The sequence below is a fragment of the Acartia tonsa genome, chromosome 15 (genome assembly GCF_053477335.1).
Source record: "Acartia tonsa isolate MP-2025a chromosome 15, ASM5347733v1, whole genome shotgun sequence".
Taxonomy (NCBI): domain Eukaryota; kingdom Metazoa; phylum Arthropoda; class Copepoda; order Calanoida; family Acartiidae; genus Acartia; species Acartia tonsa.
In genome coordinates, this window is record NC_137274.1 from 7426777 (window position 1) to 7446488 (window position 19712).

Consider the following 19712-nt stretch of genomic DNA (forward strand, 5'->3'; position numbering starts at 1 on the left):
TATATAAAAAAATAGCATGATTTGGTATATAAGCCAAATAAGCAAATATTGTGATTGATTTCTTTTAAGTAATTGATCAAAAAATAGCATGATTTGGTATATAAGCCAAATAAGCAAAAATTTTCATTGATTGCTTATAAGTAATTTATCAAAAAATTGCATGATTTGGTATATAAGCCAAATAAGCATTTATTGTGATTGATTGCTTATAAGTAATCTATCAAAAAATTGCATGATTTGGTATATAAGCCAAATAAGCAATAATTGTGATTGATTACTTATAAGTTATTTATAAAAAAATAGCATGATTTGGAATATAAGCCAAATAAGCAATAATTTTCATTGATTACTTATAAGTAATTTATCAAAAAATAGCATGATTTGGTATATAAGCCAAATAAGCAAAAATTTTCATTGATTGCTTATTAGTAATTTATAAAAAAAATAGCATGATTTGGTATATAAGCCAAATAAGCACTTATTGTGATTGAATGCTTATAAGTAATTGATCAAAAAATTGCATGATTTGGTATATAAGCCAAATAAGCAAATATTTTCATTGGTTGCTTATAAGTAATTTATCAAAAAATAACAGTATTTGGTATATTAGCAAAAAAAAAATATGCAAAAATTTAGATTAAATAAAAACCTTAACATTCTATTTCCAATTTGTAGACCAACCATGCCCATGGAACATTGATCTGTAAATTACATTTATACCCAAGGTGGGAGTGTACATTTGACTGTATTTACACAGGTACCCAAAGTTTCATTACCATCCTCGCTCAATGGTTAGCTTAAAAACTTTGGGTACATGTAGTGCACTCGCTCGCCGTCAGGGAGTTGAAAGCTATATTATATCTCTGCCTAAGCCCCGTGTCATAACTAAAGACATTATAATGGTTCCTACTGCTACTAAGTCAGGTGCGCAACAATAATAGTTAGAGTAGGGGGAATGCCTGGGCCCAAAACAGGGGCAACTTATTACAAAGGTTGTGCAATCAAAGGGTTGGTTTGGTTGACTGATTGGTGAATGGATGCTTTACACCAAACACATAAGCAGAGTATGTTTTAAGGTGTTTGGAGAGGTCTAGAACCCAAAGCAACACCAAGCCACCTACAGTTTTAACTCTTACTTTCCTTAGGATGCTACTTTGTCCGAGGCTGCTTTGTCCGAGGCTACTTTGTCCGGAGGCTACTTTATCTGAGGCTACTTTATCTAAGATCCAATTGCTGTAATACCAATGACTATTCAATTGTAAATTAGTTAATTACATTAATGTCTGAAAAATCCAGCATAGAAGAATTTTCGGGGTCCCTTTCATGGCAAGCCTCCTAAGAGGTGTTTCATCATATTTTCACAGTATATTTTATAGGTTATGTTAGGTTATTGCCCTACAGGGTTAAGCAATTGGCCCCACAAGGGACAGAAATAGAGGAAAAGTTACTGTAAATATACAACAAAAATCCCCTTAAGAGGTTGCCACAAAAGGGAATTTTCTTCTACAATTTCTATTTAACTTTTGACTGATTGAATACAAGCTTATGCTCAGGTTTTTTTAAAGGGGGTGGGGGAAAGGGCATTTGCCAGAAAAGAAACAGCCTAAAACTATACCTAGAGGTAAATTTGCAATTGCAGTAGTCTAAGGGAAACATCTCCAAAATGGAAAACTCAAATAATACTGCAATAGAATTTATCTGCTGAATGCATATACAACGTCATTCAAGAGAAATGATTTAAAAAAAAACTTAATTATGCATAGAAAAGTCCAATTATTCCAAAGACCTTTTTTTCAAAGATTTGTGGATTTCAAGGTTGTGCCAAAATATTCACATTTTTAAAATTCAAATTGTACTACTTGTATTAATAGTAGAAAAATATTACTCATACCATTAGAATCTTCATAAGCTCTAGTTTTTGAAAATATAAGGACCGTTTTTGTGCTATTTGTAGTTTATGAGCTTAGTTGAAAAATGTGAGAAAAAGGTTAACGCTTTCAGTAATTGGAACATTTAACCACATAGCTCCTCTACTATACGTAGCAAAGGAATGGTTTTTATATATTAAAAAACTAGAGCTTATGACAATTCTAACAATATGAATAACATTTTTCTACTATTAAAACAAGCCGCATAATTTGAATTTTAAAATTGTGCTTATTTTTTTAACAACCTTTAAATCAATAAATCCTCAAAAATAAGGCCTTTGGAAAAAATGGTTTTTAGCGCATAATTTGATGAAATAATCCTGTTTAGATATTTGAAATGTAAATGTCTCAATGGGTTTCCATAATAATTTTATTTTCTATGCATAATTAAGTTTTTTTTTTAAATCACTTCTCTTGAATGACCCTGCAATACAAAAGTTTTTTTAAAAATCATTTCTCTTGAATGATCCTGTATTACAAACACCATAAGATTTTTTTGTTGAAAATTACTCAATAACACATATTACTTATAAGCAATCAATAACAATAAATGGTTATTTGGCTTATATACCAAATCATGCAATTTTTTAATAAATTATTTACAAGCAATCAATGAAAATGATTGCTTATTTGGCTTATATACCAAATCATGCAATTTTTTGATCAATTACTTATAAGCAATCAATGAAAATTATTGCTTATTTGGCTTATATACCAAATCATGAATTTTTTTCATAAATCACTTACAAGCAATCAATCACAATATATGCTTATTTGGCTTATATACCAAATCATGCAATTTTTTGATAAATTACTTATAAGCAATCAATCACAGTAAATGGTTATTTGGCTTATATACCAAATCATGCAATTTTTTGATAAATTACTTATAAGCAATCAATCACAATAAATGCTTATTTGGCTTATATACCAAATCATGCAATTTTTTGATAAATTACTTACAAGCAATCAATCACAATAAGTGCTTATTTGGCTTATATACCAAATCATGCAATTTTTTGATAGATTACTTATAAGCAATCAATCACAATAAATGCTTATTTGGCTTATATACCAAATCATGCAATTTTTTGATAGATTAATTATAAGCAATCAATCACATTTATTGCTTATTTGGCTTATATACTAAATCAAGCAATTTTTTGATAAATTACTTACAAGCAATCAATCACATTTGTTGCTTATTTGGCTTACATCAGCCAAATCTTTTTTTCATAAACTGCTTACAGGAAGGAAGGGATTAACTATTACTCCTCCTTCTTTTTCTTCAGTTCAACTTATTTAAGCCACTTTTACTGTAAATGACTGAGTATTTACTCCACCCTCTTTTAACTCACAAGTAAGACCAAATTGTTGTTGAATGCTGATATAAGTAAGCAATTAGTATTTTTATGGCTTATCAGTAATTTACCACAAAAATGGCACAATGGCACATTTAAGTAAGCCAAAAAAAATGTTAATTGCTTACTTACTCGTTTTGAGATTACTAGGGAGAACTAATCCAACAAAAGTTTTAAATACAAAAGAACTAATCCAACAAAAGTTCTGAATACAAAAGAACTAATCCAACAAAAGTTCTGAATACAAAAGAACTAATCCAACAAAAGTTTTCAATACAAAAGAACTAATCTAAAAAAAGTTCTGAATACAAAAGAACTAATCCAACCAAAGTTCTGAATACAAAAGAACTAATCCAACAAAAGTTCTAAATACAAAAGAACTAATCCAACATAAGTTCTTAACACAAAAGAACTAATCCAACAAAAGTTCTGAATACAAAAGAACTAATCCAACAAAAGTTCTTAATACAAAAGAACTAATCCAACAAAAGTTCTGAATACAAAAGAACTAATCCAACAAAAGTTCTGAATACAAAAGAACTAATCCAACAAAAGTTCTTAATACAAAAGAACTAATCTAAAAAAAGTTCTAAATACAAAAGAACTAATCCAACAAAAGTTCTAAATACAAAAGAACTAATCCAACAAATGAGGTCTGTTGTGGCAACTCCAGATGTCAATCTTTGTGTTTGTTTGTCTGTCTGTATTTACTGTTAACTGCTGAAAAAAATGGGTTTCCCTTTGCATTAAAGCTTTTATAGGGAACTAACTTTTGGAGAAACTTTTCTTTAATAAGGGTCGGTCCGTCCGTCCGTACGTCCGAGACGGGTAGCTTTTTTTGTTAATTTAGGTATGTTAGTATTGTCCTATAGATTTCAAACTTTACATGATGATTCCTGTAAGAGAAAGGTACAATTTAAAAAACATTGCAACTCTATAATCGTTACCAGATTGTCCGTAAATCCATTTTAAACATTAGTATTTTTTGTACAATATCATCAAATGTTTTGATGAGTTCAAACTGTTTTTTAAAAGCTTTGACACAAAAGTATATTATTATGATTAAAAATGTATATTTAGAAAAAGGGTTGGTAACTTGTAATATTGAAAACAGTGTAATTAAATTACTTTTGCAATTTACAGCATTTAATGCTTATCTGCCGTGTTATTTTATTTTGTCCTTTAAACTCAACAAAGCATTTGATGATATTGCATCAAAAAACGATTTACATTTCAAAGTTGTTTTCATATAAAACCATGGTAAAACCCAACTTTTTAGTTGATAAACCAAATATCAAACACAAACCTAGTATATTCACACAAAAAATACTATGGATCAATGCTGGAAGGTGCTTAGAATTACTTGATGTAGTTCGTGGATAGTCCCATTTACATTTATATTCCGATTATTCAGTTCTGACAGTCCCACCGTTTCAGTGCTTCGCTTTTATGGATGTTGTCATTCTTGTTCATCAAACAAATTATGTTTTAAAATACGAAAAGGTAAATTAGATATTTTTAAAATCGAAGCTTTTATATAATTATGGTCAGTCCGACTTTAGTCTGCATGTCCGTTGATATGCCTGTACATTACAGATAGCTCTTATTGTAAATTTATACATGTTAGAACTGTCCTATCAATTTCAAACTTGGCATGATGATTAATGTAATAGTTGGGTATGAATTGGAAAGCATAGTGACTCTATCAGTGTTAACTTTCAGTCAAATACATCCAATACCCCCACCCCTCCCTAAAATGGTAAAAACATACAACCTTAAACATATAAAAATTATTTCCTGAAACTTACGGGCTGAAAAACTTGGATCATGGAAAGAAAACAAAGTAACGGGTTTTGTCGTATTTTTTTCTAATTTCTAGTCCCTATTTTGGATTTTGTACTGGCGATTTTCCGTCTGTTTGCAGTAAAAATCTTTTTACATAACATTAATATGTTTTGTAGGCCATAGATCTGTTGTGGAGAACTAGGCATTAAAGGTCGGGGGGAGGGGGGGGGGGGGTTAATGCCCACCCCTCTGGTTTTTCTATCTCACTTTCTGTGTGTGAAAGATAGAGGGCTATAACTGAGTGACGACGAAGACCAAACTGCATAAATTTTGTGTTACTTTTGATATCTGTGACGTCATAAAATGAGTAAGATGAGAGGAGAATTAAGGAAAGAAAATCCCTAAAAAAGAGATGGAGAATATGGCGTCAAAAGTAGTGCAAAAGTTATGCAGTTTGGTCTTCGTCCTGAGTGACTTTTCAAATATGGAAATGGCACATAACTGAAAGTTGGAATTTTTTAAATATCTCTATCCTGGCGGGCACAGGATGGCAGCAAACCTGGCAGTGTCAACCAGGAAAAGAGCAAAAATATTTTTTTGATTTAAACAAAGCATTTTATCTTACCAAAATACTAAATTATCCTCTAGTAGTAAATCCTTATATAAAATAAAGGTGTTTAATTTAATTTCAGGTTCCAGGTATGATCCTGCAGGTTTTGATCCTCCAGGTCTCCAGAAATCTTTAAAAGCTTTCTGTGACCGCAATTTTTGACTTAAAGACTTCAAATTTCAAACTTAAGACTAATTCACAAAAGACATAGGTCGACCTCCGGAAATTTTATGTCAACCTAAAGACTCTTTAGGTTGACCGATTTTATAAAGGCATTGGTTAGTTGTACTTGTTTAGGTTGACCTACAGAATAAATCAGTTGACCTCTAAAAGTTGTTTGTTTTCTTACATGTCTACATAACATATAAAAATTTCATAAAGATCTGCCGCCGTTTTCTCGCCAACCGCTGACTGCCTGACTGTTAAGGGTTCAAGGAAGTCTGCAATAAATACACCACTCTAACTGCTAAAAGACTGCCACAAGTAGACCCATTACCCAAAGCTGGTTTTCTCACACTAAAGTTGAACTGCATTTTTAAATGATTTTGACTATGAAAAAGGGTGTTTTTATTCAGAGAGATAAGGGACAAAAAACTGTTTATTACACTAGTCAAAGCGGCAGTAGTTACTAATTTATAAATGTTATGGTTGAGATAGATTTATAACTGTCAAAAAAGTTTTATGATAACATTTTGTTGGATGAACAACTTTGGCAATTTTTCTATCCCTTTTGATAAAAAATGTATTCAATTATAGACAACATAACTTTCTGGGGAAAATAAGCTTTTAATTTTGCTTCTAGGCAAAGTAATTTAATTTCTAAATTTCGGTGCGAAAGAAATTTCAAATTTTTAACTATCTAAAATGTCATTTTGGGATGGGAGACCAGTTACGTGCACGCCGTCCATCCTGCACCGTGCATCAATGATCCTAGGAGCTACACCAGAAGAGTCCTACTGTGCTGGAAAGGTCCTAGGGTAGATGCCAGACTGAATTCTGGTCACTTCCCCCAGTTCAGGGGGTTTGGGTGGGGCTAACAATCCTTCCCTAGAAAAAAACCTGCTCACGTTCAATCTGCACAAAGTAAAGACCAATTTAACTTTGGGCTCGGGAACGAAGAAGAGGTTGGAAACAACAATATGATGTTTGGCTGGGTAACCGCTAAAGGACCAGTCAGGTGGATGATTCTGAATTCCCGCAGACCAGCAAAAATTTGCACCTGAGAAACCAGGTAGACCAAAAACAACCTGGAGGAGTGAACTGAAAGCTAAGGATATTCCATCTTTCAGCAATGCCTTAAAACGTGCCGAAACAAAGGAAGATTGGAGAACCATTGTGCATGGCCTACGTTCTGCCGAGAACTAAAAGGCAATGATGATGAAAATGTCATTTTAAAAAGACTTTTCTGTTATTGAAGCTGGAGGCTCAACATTTTGGGTATTAGGTAATCTTAAGTTGTGGCCGTCTTTCAGCAGTTAGAGCAATGAATTTCTTGCAGCTTCCTTAAAGGTTTAAGAAGTCGTTCAAAGTTTCCTGGATGATCAGTGCCTACAGGATCGCACCTGGACACTCAGTTTTAGTTAGTTGTTAACTTGTTATTATTATCATTTATCATTTTTAAAATTTTATTAAATCTAATCAATCTAAATTTTTATAAAAGATAACATAATTCGGAAAAAAGGATGTTTACACCACTGGTTGTTGACCTAAGCAATAGAGACCTTCCTAAACCCAGTTACAGCCGAGAGGGACCAATTGTTGGGTAAGTAAGACAATAAATTATTAGCTTAGTTAAGCATTGATACAGGCCGTTCTGCCATCTAATGTACATTTATAGTCATTCAGTTTTTATATGCTTAATTTAAATCAGAGTAGCTTTATTTTAATCCATTCTATAACTCTTTTTGGCTTTTTAGAAACAGCATAGAACAATTAATATTACAGGTCTTTTTGAGCATTTTTAAAAGCGAAGCTTTTCTATAATTAGGGTCGGTCCATCCGTCCGTACGTAACGGATAGCTTTATTCGTTAATTTAGACATGATAGAATTGTCCTATCGATTTTAAACTTTCCATGGGATTCCTTTAGTAGTTATGCACGATTTAGAAAGCGTAGCAACTCTATTATCATTATCAGAATATCCGTACGGCCATTTTAAACATATTGATTTTTTTACTTTTTAACAACGCATTTTTATGTGATCTTATTATCTGATTTGATCTGATTTTTGGTATATTGATTCCTGGGAGAACAATGTATAATGTTATAAGCGAAGCAACTCTATGATCAAGTCCTAAAAATGTAAGTCCATAAACATTATCAAGCAGTTTTTCAACAAATTTACTTACAATTTGTTTCAACTCTTATACAGCTATATTCTGATCATTTAATTATGACACTATACAAGTGTAAATGTCCGTTTGTCCTACCGTTTCAGTGCTTCGCTTTTATGGATGTTATCATCCCTGTTATATTCTAAGCTTGATTTTATGCAGGATTCGTTATTTTTGAAGTAGAAGACCTGATTAGGAGTCCATTAGTGAAAATTTTTTGTTGTTCAAAAAACATTAAAAAATACAAACCACAATGATTAATAATTAGGAATTAGCGCATCATATCTCAAAGATAGATAGTAATCCAGAAATGGATTCTTAAAAAAACTTTTTGGCTCACTGCCTCACTATAATTAGTGAGGCTCGCTAAAAAAATTTGTGAAAAATCCTCCAAAATTGCATTAAAAATCTCCAAAAATTAAACAAATTCTTATGTTAATAACTCTTTTATGATTTTATTTTATTTTTTGAAGATTTTTTTTATGTGATTTTTAAGGATTTTTCACAAAAAATTTGAGAGTGAAACTCACTAATTTAGTGAAGCAGTGAGCCAAAAAGTTTTTTAAAGAATCCACCTCAGAACATAAAATTTATCTAAAACCATCACAGGATCTATGTAAATCTTACCTGAAATAAAGAACCTTATCGGTTCAATAGTTATTGCGATCTTAAGCTAAAAACTCTCACTACTTTATATAATAGGACTGGCGGCTTTTTTCCCAAGAGGTTCGATCAACCTAAATTTTCGTATTTAGAGAGAAAAAGTAAAAAAAAATTGAATAGGAGCTGAGAAAATCACATTTCCTCCATAACATTACGGACAGACTGACGGACAGACAAAGTGAATTATAGAGTAGCTTCGCTACTAAAAATATATTTTGTATAAATAATATTTATTTCTATAATTAAATTAGACTAGACCAGATTCTTTAGCTAGAGAATAAAATATTGAATTTGAATTTTCTAGAAGTTTCTTCGGGGTCTCAAATTCCTAAAAATAAAATATACTTTATATTAACAGTAACAGGATGATTGTCTGTCTGTGTGTTTGAAGCTTAAGATCTCAGTAACTGCAGGTCCGATATGGTTCTCCTTTACAGCAAAGCTTCTTATATATTAGGGGAAGGTTTATAGTTATTTTGGGAGGACGAATTCCCTTAAAAAAATAACTCCCAAAAATTTATCTTTGTTTAAAAAAAACACTTAGCATCTAGGGGCTCCATATTCGAAGGGGAAAAATGGGCAAAAAAAGCTTAAAACCATGAATCCAAGGCTTGAATCTAAGAACAAAATAGTCTAAAACTATTATAAGACCTGTGTTAAGCTTTCCTAAAATGTAGAACTTAATCGGTTTAGTAGTTATGGATATATTCAGATACAGACAAAATAAAACTTGCTAATTGATATAACAAAAAACGTTGAAAATGGTGCGCGAAATAGATAGAGAAGGGGGGAATACCTAGGCCCAAAAACAGGCGCAACTTATTACCATGCACAGTAAAGACTTTTTAGTCAAAGATCGTTCATTCAAAGAGTTGGTTGTCTGATGGGTGTTACTTAACCTAATACGCCCGGAGTTTGGACGGAAAAGAAGAGATTTAGCTCCCCTTAGTTATCCTTTGTTGTCATAGGAAAAAGTATTCCAAAAATCAGATCAATCTGATTATTATAGCACACAAAAATTTGTTGTTTAAAAAGTTAAAATTAACATGTTTAAAATGCACATACGGATTATAAAGTTACTTTGCTTTTAAAAGCGTACCCGACTGCTACAGGAAGCACCATGCAAATCGATAGGACAATTAAAACATGCCAAAATCAACAGAAAGACTGACGGAACGACCCTAATTATAGAAAAAGCTTCGGGTATAGTCCCTTTTGTGGCAACGTCCCTTAAGGAGCGTTTCTTCTTCTTTTTCACAGTAGTTTTTCTCTTATTTCTAGACCCTGCGGGGGGCTCTAACCCTGTGGGGCCAATTGCCTAACCCCGTGAAAAAGACTGTTTCCAAAGCTTCATTTTAAAAAGACTATTAATTTGACAAAAAAAGAAAAAAAATTACCTTAAGAATCCCAGACTCAAGAACCATAATTCTATCAGAATCCATTATTGTGTGAAGTCTACAAGTTTCAAGATAGTTGATATATAACCATATTGATGATCATATAAGAAAGGGAGTGAGAGGGAGAGAAAGAGAGAGAGAGAGAGAGAGAGAGAGAGAAAAAGAAAGAGAGAAAGAAAAAAGAGAGAGAGAGCAAGAGAGAAAAAGAAAGAGAGAGAGAGAGAGAAAAAGAAAGAAAGAAAGAAAAAAAGAGAGAGAGAGAGAGAGAGAGAGAGAGAGAGACAAAGAGAGAGAGTTAGAGAGAGAGAAAAAAAGAAAGAGAGAGAGATAGAAAAAAATGATATATGATTTTTTTCAGTATGACTTAGAACCGGTTCTAATTCAGAGGATATTACTCGGTTTGGAAGCCATACTGGATTTTCAACTATCAATTTCGTTGTTGGTATAAGCTGAGAAAAAAGTATTTCGAATCCGATCAATATCCGGTGGATTAGAACCGGTTCTCATCCATACGAAAAAATTATGTCTATCATTTTATTGTATCAAGTTTTCTACGAATAAAAAAATGTACAATCATAACATTAAAACCAGTTTTTTAGCCTTCGGCATCTCGGGGCTAATAAAAGCTGGTATTAATCTTGTATTTGTACATTCTTATCCGCTGAAAGCTGTATACAATGCGAGAAATAACTATTCTAAGTTTTCAACTATCTATAATCCTGTGAGCTATTGTAATAACTGTACTGCCAGTAAATTCTCGTCTGAACAATTTTCAAAATTTTCTTTAAAATCAAAATTGATAAAAATAAGTAAAGTAAGGATTTAGGAAGCAAAGCTTTATATAATTAGGGTCGGTCCGTCCGTCACGGATAGTTAGCTCTTTTCGTCTTGTATTATCGATACAAACTTTGCATGGTGATTCCTGTAGTAGTTAGGTACGATCTATAATCGTTACCAGATTGTCCGTACGTCCATCCAATTTAAACATGTTGATTTTTTAACTTTTTTAACAACAAATTTTTATGTGACATAATTATCCGAGTTATCTGATTTTAAGAATACTGAAGAAACAAATGTTCTTAAATATTATCTTGATTTTGAGCAGTTTTTCAACAAATTTACTTACATAAATGTTCGGTTGTCCTACCGTTTCAGAGCTTTGCTTTAATGAATGTTGTCATCCTTGTTATAATTATAAAAAAAAATATGTAATAAGGTTTTTCTTGTCTAATGCTAATGATCTCAGGGATTGCTGGTCTTGGGGTGGTTTCTAACTATTTTTGTCCCCATTCCTTCCCTCCACCTAGAGTCCAACGGCGAATATTCAAATAATCAGAGATATAAAGGGATAAGATGATGTCCGATAAATTGATGTACATCCCAAACGAGGAAACACAAAATTCCCTCTTCTGTAGATTATAGTTATCTGTTGAAACGTTTGGATACTCAACCTAATATGACATACTTACATTTTTAGGACTTATTGAGATGCTTTGCTTATACCATTGTATCCGATTTTCCTTATCCGATAAATCCTTATGATAAAGTAAAAGGATGTTTGTCTGTTTGTGCCAAAAGATCTTGATAACCGCTATAGTGATCGGGTTCTCCTTAACAGGGTAGCTTCTCATAGGTCCCGTGAAGGTTTATAACTATTTTGGGGACTAAAATTGCCCCCCCCCCCCAAAAAAAAAGAAATATGTTTTTTTAATCTAAATTAAAAAATTTGGTTATCTAATCCAACTCCCATCTCCAATTGCCCCTAGAGGCCTCTAAGTGAGCTTGTTTTAAATGGACATACGATCTTTCTGGTAACGATTATATAGTAGCAACGCATTCTATATTGTACCTAACTGTTATAGTAATCATCATGCAAAGTTTGAATTAGAAAGGACAACCTAAAGCCTAATTTAATGACATTAGTACCATTCCTTATAATAAAGTAACAGGATGTTTGTCTGTCTGTTTGTACCGAAAGATCTCGCTAATTGCTGAACCAATATGATTCTCCTTTACAGTGCAGCTTATCATAGGTCCTCAGGAGGTTCATAGCTTTTATTGGGTGGAGGTAGGGTACCACCACCCTCCAAAGAGAAATCCCCCCCCCCCCAAAAAAAAAAAAAAAAAATAACGCAACCCAGCGTATATTTTTGGTAAAAAGCTAAAATCAAAGAAACATAAATAACCCCATCTAGCGGCAAAAAAAAATATTTTTGGTAAACAATTAAGACAATAATGTTGATACGCTTTCTAAGTCGTACCTATCTACTACAGGAAATATCATGCAAAGTTTGAAATCAATAGGACAATTCTAACATGCCTAACTTAACAAAAAAGCTATCTGTTACAGATGGAGAGACAGACGTACGGACTGACCCTAATTATAGAAAAGCTTCGCTTAAAAAAAATAATGATGAAAATTGTTCCTAATAGTTTGTTGTACAAGAGTATCCGTATCCACATCTACTGCCGCTGTAGCTTCATCAAGAACTAAAATCTTTGTTTTCCTAAATATTCAGGAATATTGAGGGATAAGACAATGGGGGGATGCAATTGTGTCTTAATCCAGGAATAAGGTATAGCCAACAAGTGAAATTAATCTAAAATAATATTTTTGGGGCAGATAAGAAGGTTGTCAATTATACTAAGTGTTGCCCCTAAACAACAGCTGAAAATCACGTAGAGGTTTTATGATTTTTTACATTTTAATTTTGTTGTTGGTGTGCGCAGGTTCTATTCTGTGTTTTATAAAATACCTATATTTGCGTCAACTTTTGCTACCTCTACAAGAAAATAGCTTAAAACCACAAAAGGACATAAATGTATATACCAATCAAAGCACAACCTCCCCATCTGCCTTTATTAAGATAAAAAGCTTGGATTATATATTTGTTATACCTTAAAATAGCTCATAAAAAAAAACCAGAATTTATTCTACAAAGTAAAATAATGAAAGTTTTTAGTGATTATTAGAGAACTATAACTAAACACAAAATTGTTGGAGAACTCGAGCTCAACCATATGTGTGTATTTCTTATGTAGATCTGACATGGATCTTGATGCAATAAAGCAAGCCGTTTTGTTGGAGAGCTCGAGCTCAACCATATATGTGTTTTTCCTATACAAAGTAGAATAATGGGTCTTTTGTTTTGTTCAGTGAGACTATTATGATTTTTAAACACAAAATTGTTGGAGAGCTCGAGCTCAACCATATATGGGTATTTCCTATATAGATCTGACATGGATCTTGATGCAATAAAGCAAGTCGTTTTGTTGGAGAGCTCAAGCTCAACCATATATGTGTAATGTGTATTTCCTATACAAAGTAGAATAATGGGTCTTTTGTTTTGTTCAGTGAGACTATTATGATTTTTAAACACAAAATTGTTGGAGAACTCGAGCTTAACCATATATGGGTATTTCCTATATAGATCTGACATGGATCTTGATGCAATAAAGCAAGCCATTTTGTTGGAGAGCTCGAGCTCAACCATAGACGTGTATTTCCTATGTAGATCTGACATGGATCTTGATGCAATAAAGAAAGCCGTTTTGTAAATATTTAAAATTAGTAGTTTCTGTGTAGTAAACGTTGTCGCACAAATATAGGTATTAAATATATTTCTTAAAAGCGAAGTACACTAAATTATTAAAAGTACCCTAAAGTACATTATAGTACATAATAAACACTAAAGTACCCAAAGTACACTAAAGTACCCAAAGTACACTAAAGTACCTAAAGTACACTAAAGTATCCAAAGAACACTAAAGTACCCAAAGTACACTAAAGTACCCAAAGTACCCAACGTACACTAAAGTACCCAAAGTACACTAAAGAACACTAAAATACACTAAAGTAGCAAAAGTACACTAAAGTATCCAAAGTACACTAAAAAACCCAAAATACACTAAAGTACCCAAAGTACACTAAAGTATCCAAAGCAAATTAAAGTACCCAAAGTACATTATAGTACCCAAAGTACAATAAATTACTCAAAGTACACTAAAGTACCCAAAGTACATTAAAGTACACTAAAGAATACTAAAATACACTAGTACACTAAAATAGCAAAAGTACACTAAAGTACCCAAAGTATACTAAAGTACCCAAAGTATATAAAGTACACTTAAGTACCTGAAGTACACTAAAGTACCCAAAGTACACTAAAATACCCAAAGATCACCAAAGTACCCAAAGTACACTAAAGTACCCAAAGTACATCAAAGTACATTTTAGTATCCAAAGTACACCAACGTACACCAAAGTACTCAAAGTACACTAAAGTACCAAAAGTACATTAAAGTACCCAAAGTTATACCTTAGAATGGCTCTAGCTAGACACACCAGCTGTCTCTGTCCGACACTCAAGTTTTCTCCTTTTTCCTGGATCTAAAATATACTGCAGTTTTTCAGGGATCTAAAGGGATAAGACAATGGCCTATATCTATATACATCCCCAATGATGATACACAAAATTATTCCTTCTTTAGATTAAAATTAGTCGCTGAAACCAAAGAGAGTGTACAATAGGCTGTTTATTACACAAGTCCCCAACGTTTTATGATAATGTTTTCTTGTTCGTTGGCTTCACAACTTTGGGGACTTTGGTTTTTGATTGGTTGGATCTTTAAGTTGAGTGTTCAAACCTTTTAACATTAGGGATTGTCTTATCCCTTTAGATCCCTGTCTTCATTAGCAGAAAGAATAGTTATTTCTTGCATCGTATTATGAACGGCTTTCCGCGGATATAGAAAGTACAATTATGAGATTAAAACTAGTTTTTTTTAGCCCCAAGGTGCCGAAGGCGCCGGCTTAAAAAAACTGGTTTTAATCTTATGATTGTACATTTCTATATTCGTAGAAAGCTGGATATAATACGATGCTAGACATAGTTTTTTTGTATTGATGAGAACCGGTTTCTATCCACCGGATTCGAATGAATACGAGAAAATCTTTTTCTCGTATTCATTCAAACCAGTGCACACTGGTCCGAAAACGGAGATTTGGGTCAACAATTCGTTTTAGCCGTTTTTTGGCCGATTTCATTGCCCAATACGGCAAATTGGGGGTTTTAGGGGTCAGGGAGTCCATTTACGAGAAAAAATATATGACCTCAAAGGTCAAAGACCTTTAAAATGACCTTTAAAGTCTGATTTTGCCGTTCTCGTGGATTTTTATGAAATTTTAATACGTTATGTAGACATGTAAGAAAAGCTTAAGTTTAAAATTTGAAGTCTATAAGTAAAAAATTGCGGTCACTGGAGCATTTTAAAGATTTCTGGAGACCTGGAGGAATAGGACCTGCAGGATCATACCTGGAACCTGAAATCGACTTGAACACCTGTATTTCATATAAGGATGTACTACTAGAGGATAATTTAGTATTTTAGTAAGATAAAATGCTTTGTTTAAGTAAAAAAAATATTTTTGCTCTTTACCTGGATCACCCTGCCAGGTTTGCTGGCATCCTGTGCCCGCCAGGATGTAGATATTCAAAAAATTCCAACTCTCAGTTATGTATTATACCCATACTTAAAAGGTCAAGCAGTTTGGGCTCTTTATCTTTCACACACAGAAAATGAGATAAAAAAAACCGGTTTAAGTTAAGGTTAAGGGTTAAGTCCTGGGATGGGCTAATACCGTTTTCCAATAAGGCTTGAAAACCAAATAATATCCGCTGGAGTAGAACCGGTTCCCAGCGATACTGAAAAATCATGTATATCATCGTATTACAGACAATTTTACATGAATAATAAATTTAAAAACATAAGATAATTTATAGTTGGGGACTTCGGCTGCTCAGGTCTAACAAAACTGGCAGTTTTCTTATAATTTTATATTTTATAATACGCGGAAAGCTGTCTATAATATGATGCGATAAAAAACTATTTCAGTATGACTCTGAAATAAAATAATATCCAATGGATTAGAACTGGTTATCAGCAATACTGAAAAATAATGTTTACCATTGTATTACAGACAATTTTACATGATTGATAAAATAAAAATCATAAGATTAATATAAGTTTTGTTAGCCTGGTCCTTTGGCGTCTCAGGTCTAACAAAACTGGTTGTATTCTTTAGATTTTTCATTTTAATATCTGTGAAAAGCTGTCTATAATATGATGGGATAAAAAATGGCATAATGAAAAATCATGTATAGGATCGTATTACAGACAATTTTACATTATGAATAAAATAAAAATCATAAGATAAATATAAATATTGTTAGTCCAGGCCTTCGGCCAATCTGGTCTAACAAAACTGGTTGTATTCTTATATTTTTTTATTATCTGTGGAAAGATGTCTGTAATATGATGAGATAAGTAAATGCCATACTGAAAAATCATGTATAGCATCGTATTACAGACAATTTTACATGACCACTAAACTAAAAATCATAATACGCGGAAAGCTGTCTATAATACGATGGGATAAAAATCATGTATAGCCTTTGGGGTGAACAAAACTGGCTGTATTCTTAAAATTTTTCATTTTATAAGACGCGGAAAACTGTCTATAATACGATGGGATAAATTAAATAACAATTACCTGCATATCAAGTTGTGTAGCTAGAGGTGCTAGCCCAGCAAGCTCCAAACTATTCTTTACATCTAGGATTAGGAGCTGTCTTTAGTGCCCTAGCAAAATGGGGATTACCATTACCATTACCTCGTAAGGGCTGGATTTTATGAAATTGTATAAATTAAATAATGGGACAGAGTGCGCATTATATTATTTAATAATTCATTAATGTGCTACACTTACCCTACGTCATATGAAGGTATTTTATAAATAAATAATGGGACAGAGTGTGCATTATATTATTTAATAATTCATTAATGCGCTACACTTACCTTACCTCGTAAGGGCGGGATTATATGAAATTGTATAAATTAAATAATGGGACAGAGTGCGCATTATATTATTTAATAATTCATTAATGCGCTACACTTACAAAACCTTGTAAGAGCAGGATTATTCTTTGATTTAAATGATTTCATCTAGAGAATCCAGAGCATCTTCCACACGTAATGGGATGCAATACTCAAACACCCAAGGATATTAGGTTAAGTAACATTCTTCAGACAACCAACTCTTTGATGGAGAAGTCCTAACTGTGCATGGTAATGAGTTGCGCCTGTTTATGGGCCAAGACACTCCCCTACTCTTACACTCTTACTATTAATGTAACACACCTGACATAGCAGCAGTAGGAACCATTTAACGTCTTTAGTTATGACGCGGTGTCTGCCCGAGATTCTAACCTATCACCTCCCATGGCGACGAGCGGATGCGCTACGAGTTGAGCCACGATCGTGGGTTAGCAAAATGGGGATAGATGTCACCGGTTTTGGCCTACCTATTCTATTGACGTCATAGTGAGGGGGAAAGAACAAAGGAAGGGGGAAAGAGAAAGGGAAGGGGGAAAGAGAAAGGGAAGGGGGAAAGAAAAAATAAAAGGGGGGAAAGAATCCCCCTAGAAACGAGAAGGGGCATACGGTATTATTTCCTAACGTCAATAGAATAGGTAGGCCAAAAGAGGTGACATCAATCCCCATTTTGCTAGGGCACTGAAGACAGCTCCCTAGATCGGAGTAGGCATCCATAGGATCCAAGTTAAATCTGAGACTTCGGGAGAACAAAACTGGATCCTAAATAAAATAATGTCATGATTTTTAATGGATATTATAAGACCTCCCCAATTATGATAAACATAATTAATCACAAATGTCTTAAGAAATAAGACAATGTATATGATCAATTGAAGTAAACCCCCAATGATAATACACAAAATGACATTATCAGTATCCTATAATATAAAGTAGTAACGATTTTTTTTTGTCTGTAGCGAAGGATCTCGTTGCCCCTTAAGCCGATATGGTTCTCTTTTGCAGTGAAGCTTCTTATAGGTCCTGTGATGGTTTTAGGCTTTTTTAAAGAAATATGTCTGGGTATTGTTTAAGGCTATTTTCTACCTTTTCATATTCCTGCGAATATAGGGCCCTTATTTGCTAGGGGCACAGCCGCTAGTATATCAATATAATTGGCTGAAAAGCTTAGACTCTGTTAGTTTAATCTAAAATCCCCATCCCCTCTATCAAAAAAAACCTTTTTAACTAGTGAATGAGATATTGGAATAAAAAAAACTCTGGGTATCATAATAATTTAAAGTGTCCCCTCCCCCCCTCCTAAATTTCATTTTTACTAATTAGGCGGTTTCATAAAAACTGATAACCCCTTCCCCCCTTTTTAAAATAAATAGAAAATTTTTCGCCAGAGTGTTATCTACTTTAGTAGGTTATATTGAGTGAGGGAGTGAGGGGACACCAGTCCCCAAAGTTTTATAATAATAACGTTTTCTTATAGGTTTGCTTAACAACTTTGGGAACTTTAGTGAATTTAAATTGGTTGGTTAATTAAATTGAGTGTTCAAACGTTTCAACCACTAATTGTAATCTACAAATGGGGTAACTTTATGTATCATCATTGGGGATATACATCAATTTCTCGGCCATTGTCTTATCCCTTTAGATCCCTGTATATTATAACCTGGGGAATAATTGTAATTCTGGATCTGAGCCTGTTTAGACCAAGAGTTGAGATATCCTCCCCATCCACAAGAACTTTTCCAGATCTTATAGACAAGCAAAATTGTATATCACATGAATAGGTCAGCTGAATTTGAGTTGCCGATTGTGTACACAGTTTCTTTGGTGTTTCCTCATCCTATCTAAATATTTACTACTTGCTAAAAAAGCTTCAAACTTAAAAAAAAAATCAAAAAATCTACAAAAATTAAATAAAATAATAAAAGAGTTATTAACATAAGTTTTTCTTTAATTTTTGTAGATTTTTTATGTAATTTTGTTGGATTTGTGCCTCACCAGCGAACAGTGACCCTTATTTTTTTTAAAGGATAAATGCGCTTTTTTTCCCATTAATTTTTTTTATCCTTATAATAAAATTGTATATGATATGATCATATATCTTAACTTATAGCACCTCTAGGGGCACTTGATGTAGTAGGGGGTTGGATTAATACCCCCGTTTTTCATTTAAGTTTCAATAGTAAAAAAATATTAAATGGGTATGGGTTTGTTATTTTTTTTGAAGGGGGGGAATCAACATTTTTTATGTCTTTAAAAAAAATTTAAAAGATTTATCTTTGGAGGACCTATGAGAAGCTACATTGTAATGGAGAACCATATCGATTCAGCAGTTATCGAGATCCTTTAATACGAACAGACACACAATTAAACTTACATACATCCTGCTACTTTCTTAAAGTGACAACAATTTTACTGGTTCCTGTTCTCCATAATTCTGAATAATGCCAGAGTAAGGCTGGATTTACCAGCTCCAGTCCTTCCACATACCCCTAGCTTTTCTCCAGGCTAAATAATACACAGTAATTTTACCAGATATCCAGTAATTTGCCGGATATCCGGCTTTGGAAGGATAATCGGCTGGTTACACGATATCTGGCATTATAAATCAGCCGGATGTCCGGTATCTGGTATCCTGTAAAATATATATCCGGCCCAACCCTAATTTTAACCTCACACATACCCCTAGTTTTTTTTAAAGCAAAAATTAAATAAAAAATCTTCCATTAAAAAGCACAAAATCT

The 19712-nt window shown here is 33.0% G+C and overlaps 1 protein-coding gene across 1 annotated transcript in view; it reads right to left on the reverse strand.

The window, feature by feature from the left end:
- Window positions 1-8893: 8893 nt before the first annotated feature.
- LOC145307676 (multidrug resistance-associated protein 1-like) overlaps window positions 8894-19712 on the reverse strand; it is a 40872-nt gene continuing 30053 nt past the window's right edge. Inside the window, exons 27-35 of the mRNA XM_080150166.1 lie at window positions 19391-19476; window positions 18632-18716; window positions 17667-17733; window positions 16631-16692; window positions 14397-14467; window positions 12504-12584; window positions 10797-10838; window positions 10078-10135; window positions 8894-9008 (exon numbers count right to left, since the gene is read on the reverse strand). Of these exons, the coding sequence (XP_080006292.1) occupies window positions 8928-9008; window positions 10078-10135; window positions 10797-10838; window positions 12504-12584; window positions 14397-14467; window positions 16631-16692; window positions 17667-17733; window positions 18632-18716; window positions 19391-19476 (633 nt within the window). The 3' untranslated portion in view covers window positions 8894-8927. The remainder of the gene's footprint in view (window positions 9009-10077; window positions 10136-10796; window positions 10839-12503; window positions 12585-14396; window positions 14468-16630; window positions 16693-17666; window positions 17734-18631; window positions 18717-19390; window positions 19477-19712) is intronic.